This window comes from Humulus lupulus, chromosome 8 (assembly GCF_963169125.1).
Source record: "Humulus lupulus chromosome 8, drHumLupu1.1, whole genome shotgun sequence".
Lineage (NCBI taxonomy): Eukaryota > Viridiplantae > Streptophyta > Magnoliopsida > Rosales > Cannabaceae > Humulus > Humulus lupulus.
This window is the reverse complement of record NC_084800.1, coordinates 56,669,897-56,677,705: the sequence shown is the minus strand read 5'-3', so window position 1 is coordinate 56,677,705 and position 7,809 is coordinate 56,669,897. Positions and strand designations below refer to the sequence as shown.

The 7,809-nt window shown below is 33.7% G+C and overlaps 1 protein-coding gene across 1 annotated transcript; it reads left to right on the top strand.

The window, feature by feature from the left end:
* Nucleotides 1–4,275, top strand: LOC133797347 (uncharacterized). The gene is made up of 8 exons (XM_062235226.1): nucleotides 1–158; nucleotides 392–480; nucleotides 659–726; nucleotides 2,679–2,782; nucleotides 3,209–3,315; nucleotides 3,561–3,610; nucleotides 3,727–3,809; nucleotides 3,899–4,275. The coding sequence occupies exons 2-8, from the start codon at nucleotides 423–425 to the stop codon at nucleotides 4,011–4,013; spliced, it is 585 nt and encodes a 194-aa protein (XP_062091210.1). The 5' UTR covers nucleotides 1–158; nucleotides 392–422; the 3' UTR covers nucleotides 4,014–4,275.
* Nucleotides 4,276–7,809: the final 3,534 nt, after the last annotated feature.

Here is a 7,809-nt window from a genome sequence, read left to right as displayed (position 1 = left end):
AAAATTAGAGGTTATTCTGGACTGGAAGCTTCGCGCCCCCGATTCATATCACCGGTAGAAGTATTTTTCGTTCATTTTCTCTTTGTTCTCCGAAACCTCAGTTTCGAGCTGCACAGCTTCCTGCTAACTCAGCCATTGAAGCACTTACAAGAATAAAGGTTTGTACCCCTTTCTCTTTCTTCATTGTCGCGTTTCGGCCAATTCTTTCATTTCCCTTGTCACTTAATTATTTTTCTTTTTCTTTCTCTGAATCTTTTACCTCTATGTAGAATTTGAAATTTCAAAATTGCTCGTTTTTTCGTTGGAAAACTTAATACATGGGCTTTGTTTTTATTGTTTTGGTATAGTCATGAAGAAAAAGCTCTCATTTCTCAATTTTCACTTTGGTCAGGTCGAATAGTGACTCGTGAGGTTCAACGATTATGTTCATTCCCAAATTTTTAAGAGTTGGAATTTGGACGGTTAAAGAGCTATCAAGAGGTAATGCTCAAACCCCAATTCCCATTTTCTATTTCTTTTAATGATTTCAGTTTTTTTTTATCACTTTCTAATTCTATGTGAAGTGGGTACTTATGTAAATAAATTGACGCGCCACATAGAATTTGGGGGGAAATAATTATTTTTCATTTGTAATTACAATTTTGTTCTCTCTTGTCAGGAAAATCTAGTACCGTAATTAGAGCTAGATATACACAGAGCCCTTTTAGCCAGTACTTGCAAACACTGGTTAGTTATCTTGTTTTTGCCTCTTGCAAGTAGCAAATTTATTTCTGTACTTCTTTTCTTTGTTGCTATGTCGTCTATGACGTTTGTTCTTTTAGGCTTTATTCTTTGCGAGTGGTCATTGACAGTGAGCAGTTGGCGCTAGCGGTACTCAAAATCATGTAAATTTTCAGAAAATAGGTGAAGAAAACTTAGCAATAGTGAAATTAGAAAGCGAAAAAACCCATACCACAGTGTTTGCAACAATATAGAAATTCGGGGACTGAGTTGGAGAATGAGAGCATTATATGGATATTGATACATATACTAATTTGACTGCATACAGCTTACATTGTTAGAGAACTGAAAAGAGAGTGGAAAGTAGTCTGATTCTCATTACTGAAGGGGATAGCTTAGAATGGTATTATACAGTGATTAGCAATAAGATTAGCTGTACAAAGAGCTAATACTAACAAACTAACTAATGAACAGAACTGTAGCTAATTCCTAACACCCCCTCAAACTTAGAGTAGGTAGAAGAACTACTCTAAGTTTGTCCCTCAGGAAAAGAAAACGTGCAGCAACCAATGGTTTTGCGAAAATATCAGCATTTTGTTCGCACGAAGGAACATGCTTCACAATGATTTGCTTGCCGACCATTTTTTCTCGAACAAAATACATGTCTAACTCAATATGCTTTGTTCTTCTAGCATGTAAGATAAGATTAACTGCCATAAGAACTGTACTTAAGTTGTCACACCATATTGTTGGTGGCTGCGGCAGAGTTAATTTCAGCTCAGATAAAAGTGACTGCAACCAAGTAATTTCTGCAGTAAGATTAGCTAGACTCCTGTATTTAGCCTCCGTGCTGGACTTGGAGACAGTATGCTGCTTTTTGGAAGACCATGAGACAAGGTATTTTGGTGTATAATGAGACTGAAAACTGTCTTACCAACATTCTGAACCATTAGGCCATTGCTATCACCCACATGAAGTTTCTCAGGTCCATAATATTTTTGCTTCTGTATCAAATTAATCTTATTACTGGTACAATGGTTTGTAGCTCCAGAATCGGAGTACCAAGCTGGGTCATTGACAACATATGAAGAGGCTACCATAGCAGACATAGACACAAACTATTTGTCAAGAGGAGAGGCACCATATCTTGGAAAGTCAGCAAACGATGATAACACTTCGAGGTAAAGTGTCCTTGTGGAGAGAGAGCAGAGCTAACAAATAGGTCGACCACCACCTTGTGGAGAGAAACCACCACGAAAGCTTGAGGAGGGACTGAATTGAGTGCCAGAATTGTGATTGACCTGTCCACTGCCACCAGTTGCATATTGATTCCAAGGACCATGACCAAAACCATTTGGTGCACCACCACCTCTAGAATTACCAAATCCAGTAGGAGAACCAATGCTGGTAGGAAGATTAGTAAAATTACCACGTTTTCGAAAACCCTGAGATTGAGAGAGATTAGCCATGGCAGGAGCTGAATCGAGATCTTGATTGTTCTTCTCCATTCGGTTCTCTTGGGACAACAAAAGAGATTCAATCGCAGCCACAGTATCAGAGAAGAATAACAGAGATATTTGGTCAACGAAGGGGAATCACCAAGTGAAAGAGAAGAAAAAAAAATTCGAAGAAATTAGGGCAACGAGAAGGATCGAGAGAATCAGATGGGCTCTGAAACCATGTTAAAGAAATGAAAAGAGTGTGAAAGGTAGTCTGATTCTCATTACTGAAGGGGATAACTTACAATGGTATTTATACAGTGATTAGTTATAAGATTAGCTGTACAATTAGCTAATACTAACAAACTAACTAATGAACAGAACTGTAACTAATTCCTAACATACATAAGTTATGTTGATTTAGGTCTACTTTAATTTAGGGAGAGGTTAAAGTTATCCTTTATTTCCTATTTTCATTACATTTTGTGCCTTGTTGATATTTTGAATCATTTTAAACAGTCAGAAAATAAGGTGTCCAAGGGAGCAATCTTTCAGAAACTTCGTCATTTTTCTTCAGCTACAGATAACGATCCTTCACAGGAAGGGAGTGGGCAGGAAGAAAAGTAAGTTGCTTTGGTTGTAGATAACTAAGGATATTGTAAAGACATGGATTCATGATGCTTTGTCATCCTGCTCTTTTTTTGTTTTTTGTTTTCACTGTACAGACTACAGAGTAACAATAGTTTACAAGAGGCACTATTGGTTGAAGGATATAGTTGAGATTTTTGTCTCCTATTACGTGTAGTAAATATTGCAGTTTATTTTTCAACTGGATATTTCAGTTTGGTGTATTTTGCACTGTTGTTCTTTTTTTCATTTCTGCCTCCAATTTTTGTTATGTTTTCACTGTCATCATTTCAGTAAATAATAGATTTTATAGAATCAGGTGCAAACACATTCTTGGTGAAACACATTACTGTCTATTGTTTTCTTATATTGGGATTTGCAGTTTTCTCAGCTTTTTTTTCCCATTCTCTCTATCTGCTCAGGATTTCTGTGACATTTGTGGATAAAGATGGAGAGGAAAAGCATATTAAGGTTCCGATTGGAATGTCTATGTTAGAAGCTGCTCATCAAAATGACATTGAACTTGAAGGCATGAACTTTCTGATGCCTTTTTAAAATTGTGTAGTGCATTGTTCCATGTTTGCCACCATTTTCAGCAACTAATATTGTCCATAGTAATTGTTTTACTGCATTCATATCTTGATTCGTTAATATGTTTTAACTCTTAAACATCCCTTGCTTTACACCATAACATGACTTATTCTTATTCTTACGTTAGTCGAGTTCTTAGTACTTACATATTAATTTAATCATCTGCTTAAAATTTGATATCAGGAGCTTGTGAAGGCTCACTTGCCTGTTCAACGTGTCATGTGATAGTGATGGTATGTTTGGTGATATTTTCAATTAAACAGTTCTGCTTTGTAAACATACTTTTTTTTCTTCTTTGTCTTCGTGAATTTCTGCTTTTCAATGCTAATATTTGAATCTTAAAATCTAGGATATGGAGTACTATAATAAATTAGAAGAGCCAACGGATGAGGAGAATGACATGTTGGATTTGGCTTTTGCACTCACAGAAACGTGAGAGCACAAACTTGCCTAATAATTTTATTCTTTTATACTTTGATGTTGTTAAGCAAAGATTAAATTATCTATTTAATATTTTATAGGTCTCGTCTGGGTTGTCAAGTAATTGCAAAACCCGAACTAGATGGAGTTCGTTTAGCTATTCCCGCTGCTACTCGCAACTTTGCTGTCGACGGGTATGTCCCAAAACCACACTAGACTTGATAAAGCAATACATAAGAGAGAGATGTCAAAATTTTATGAATGTAGTCATCCCATTTTTGTAGCTCTTGTAATCTAATGGATCAATAATACTATGCCTTTGTGGGCAACTTTTTCCTCTTTTTATTCCCCTCTTATTTGGGGCTCCAAATTTTTGTGTTGCTTTAAAGTATATTGTTGAGATTACCATGTAAGAAACTAGTAATAATTCTCACGAGTATTAAGGGATTTTGCTGACCATCTATGGTCTATACAATAAGGAACTTTGTTTCTTTCCATTTTACCCTTTCCAAAGAAAGGCGTGATTTAGTTTCGATGTATTCCGTTGTAGACCAATTCCGAGACGAGTAATTAAAGCCTCCATATGCGTTAAACATAGGAATTACATCCTTAGAGCATCATCAGAGTGACAAAAAAGTGGTACATTGTTATATTTAGCACTTTAGAACAAAAGTATCACTCTAATGGTGTTTTAAAAAATATGCTAAATTTAGAACATGCTTAAAATTGTGTCAAATTTAGTACAAGATATAGCAGGGACTAAATTTGGTATAATAATAAATGTTACATTTTTATTTAACATATTGACATTAATTTATTAGTTAACAATTAATAACTAACCATATTACTTTTATTACAATACAAAATGAAAAATAAAATAATTTTTGTATATTATCAATAAATATTAAATGATTTTTTTTATTAATTTGTATTTTGTGCACTGGAGTACAATTGTAAATATTGAGTCAAATATAGCAATGATTCATTTTTTGTGCCAAATTTAGCACAAAACTTACATATTGCATTAGAGATGGTCTTATACTTGTTTTTTATTTTTAAAATAATTACAATAATAACGTATCATTTTCATTCTTTCAATTATACCATATGTTTCTTCATTCATTAAGTTTTAATATAAAGAACTTTATATTTATTTATAACTTAAAACAAAACATTTATATAACAAATTTTAAATTCAAGTAAGAAATTTTTTAGGGACATTACTTGATTTTTTAGGGTGCTTGTTTTGGGAATTCCATTTTTATTTGTTTACTTTTAATTTTTTTTGCAATTTCCTAATGATCATAGATATTATCATTTGAGGACTAAAAGAGTCAGTGAGACACTCAAACCCATAACTGGTCAAGGAGGGAAGTAAATCACATTTTGTTAATATATGCTTCACTGCTATTGTAAACTGATTCGAAATTTTTTGTTGACTTGTTATGAACAATTCCCTAACAATAATGATGTCCACCAAAATTATGCACCAGAACATTATACAAACGGATGAAGTACTGTTTTTTAAAAGAGTGAGTCCAGTCTGAAATGAATGTCATTGGTTAAAATAAACTATTACATCAGTTGGTATAATATTTTTTTACATAATTTTAGTGCACTTATGATTACTTATCCCCTAGACATATGCAAGGTAGGTCTTAATAGCTTTGGGCCTTTCCATTAGCTCAACAGTTGGTAATCTCACAATTCAAAACATCTAGCCCAAGCTATTTGTTTGATGCACTTAAAAGAAACCATGTTGTGCATATATATAAATATATATATTTATACATAAAGTTTAATGGGGAAGAATTGTTAAGCCTTCATTTATATGTCGGTAAAATCTTGAAGATAATATTATGATCATTGCTTTGCTTGTAGTGTCATTGAACCAATCGAGTTAATTCTACTCCATGCTTGATCTCTCACAGTTGGATTTCGTGTAGTGACAGTGCAACTTACCTATACGTTTGAAGTTGCAGAAAATATAATTTAACCATTTTAATAAGACACCATATATTATAATCAATTTTCACACTTCTTGGTGTAACCATATTTACCTTCTCTTTTTTGGTTTCTCAAAAGTTGTACTTTCTCAATGGGCTACTTTATGCCACAAGTTCTAAAGTTGAGCCTGGAATGGTCTCTCTGTACCTGTATGCCACAATTTCTTGCTTCATTTTCTAGCAACTAGTAAATAAGATTGAAATTACACGGACTTGAAACTCTCTCACTCTCGATTGTTTTGACTCTGAAATCGGTTTTCACCACTCTTTTTTGCTTAATTTTCTGGCATAATTTTGATTGCAATGTGGAAAAATGGACAAATTAATTTTCTTTTTTTGGAAAACAAGCACTTAATTCTGCTTGGTTTGCTTCATTATTAAGGACAAAGTGGGTGGTTTTGTCAACTAGGCTGATCAACTTAATATATATTGTATGTAGAGTTTGATTCACATTCACTGTCATTGAAACTTTTTCCAGTGTAAAAATTTGGTTTAATTTTTTAAGTGTCACCATCTTAAGGGTTCATTATTATAACATACAATAAATTTGAAATAGATACTCTTCTGGATGATTTATACATCGCACCTAAATGCTAAACTATACTAACGTAAGTAATCATGCTTGTGATTGTTTCTTGGTTTCATTTCAGTACCAAAAGGGAAGTACAAACAAGGCCTCTCTAGGAAACTTTTTATTTTATATTTTCTCAATTTTACTTCCTCAAGTTATTGATCTTTTGTGGTACAAATTCTGTACGAGCTAGGAGTAAGTACAGTCTGAAAATTCTGGTCACCAAATCAAATATGAAAATTGGGGGCAACATTCATGTAGCTTGTGAGAACTTTGTTTTACAGATTCAACCGAAGAATAATTTCCAAAGTTATTTGTTTTTTACTCTTTATTAATTAGACATATTTTTTTTACGTTAAACTACATGTTGAAATTAACAACAGTCTGACTTGAGTTCAAATTAATAAAAAATAGTTAGAATTAATAAATGCTCTGAGACCAAATAATAATATTTCAGTACAAAATTTCTCCTGTGGCTGTATACTCTTCAAGGTTGAAATGAAGATACTCCTGTTGAGTAAATTTAGAGTACACAACTCTAAATTTAATAATATTGGACCCAAACAAGTAAACAAATTACTTGTATTATACCACAATAAAGGACACTACAACACTTTCCAAAGACTACTCACAATTTGAAGAGAAATAGACACTCAATAGGAAGCTCACAACTTACACTCAAAACACCACACTAAGAATACAAATACTTATTTTTGGAGGGATATCTAACCCAAATGCAAGGGAGGGTATTTATAGCCCTCACCATGCAATCTACACCATACAAATATTAAATTGAGAAATAATCCTAGCCATACATTATTACCACATTCTACACACTTCTCCTAAAAAATCTACTTTCTACATCCTTCTACAATTTTCTCTTAAAAATATATTTCTTCCACATTTGTTGAGAAGCTTCCATTGTCTTGGCTTTAGATAAAATGGATTGGGCTTTTATTTACCTTTGGGCTTGGACATTTGGACTTTTTGGGCTGACTTGATTCTTAACACTCCCCCTCAATGTCAGCTCTTATTCTTTGTACTATGTCAAGCTGTTGACGAAACTTTTCGAGCTTGCTTGTACTTAGACTTTTTGTGAACAAATCTGCAACTTGATCATCCGTCTTGATCTGTTTCATCTCAATTTCTTCTTGCAGAACCTTTTCTCTGATAAAGTGATAGTGCACTTCAACATGCTTAGTTCTTGCATGAAAGACTGGATTCTCCGCCAAACGAATTGCCGACTGATTGTCACAGTACATCGAAACTGCATAATCTACTAGTTGATGTAGATTATTCATCAGCTGTATCAACCATGTACTTTCTTGAGCTGCCATTGCTGCTGCTCGATACTCAGCTTCAGTGGTTGACAATGATACCGTTGGCTGTCTCTTGCTACACCAAGAAATTGTTCCGGAGCCAAGCTTAAATACAT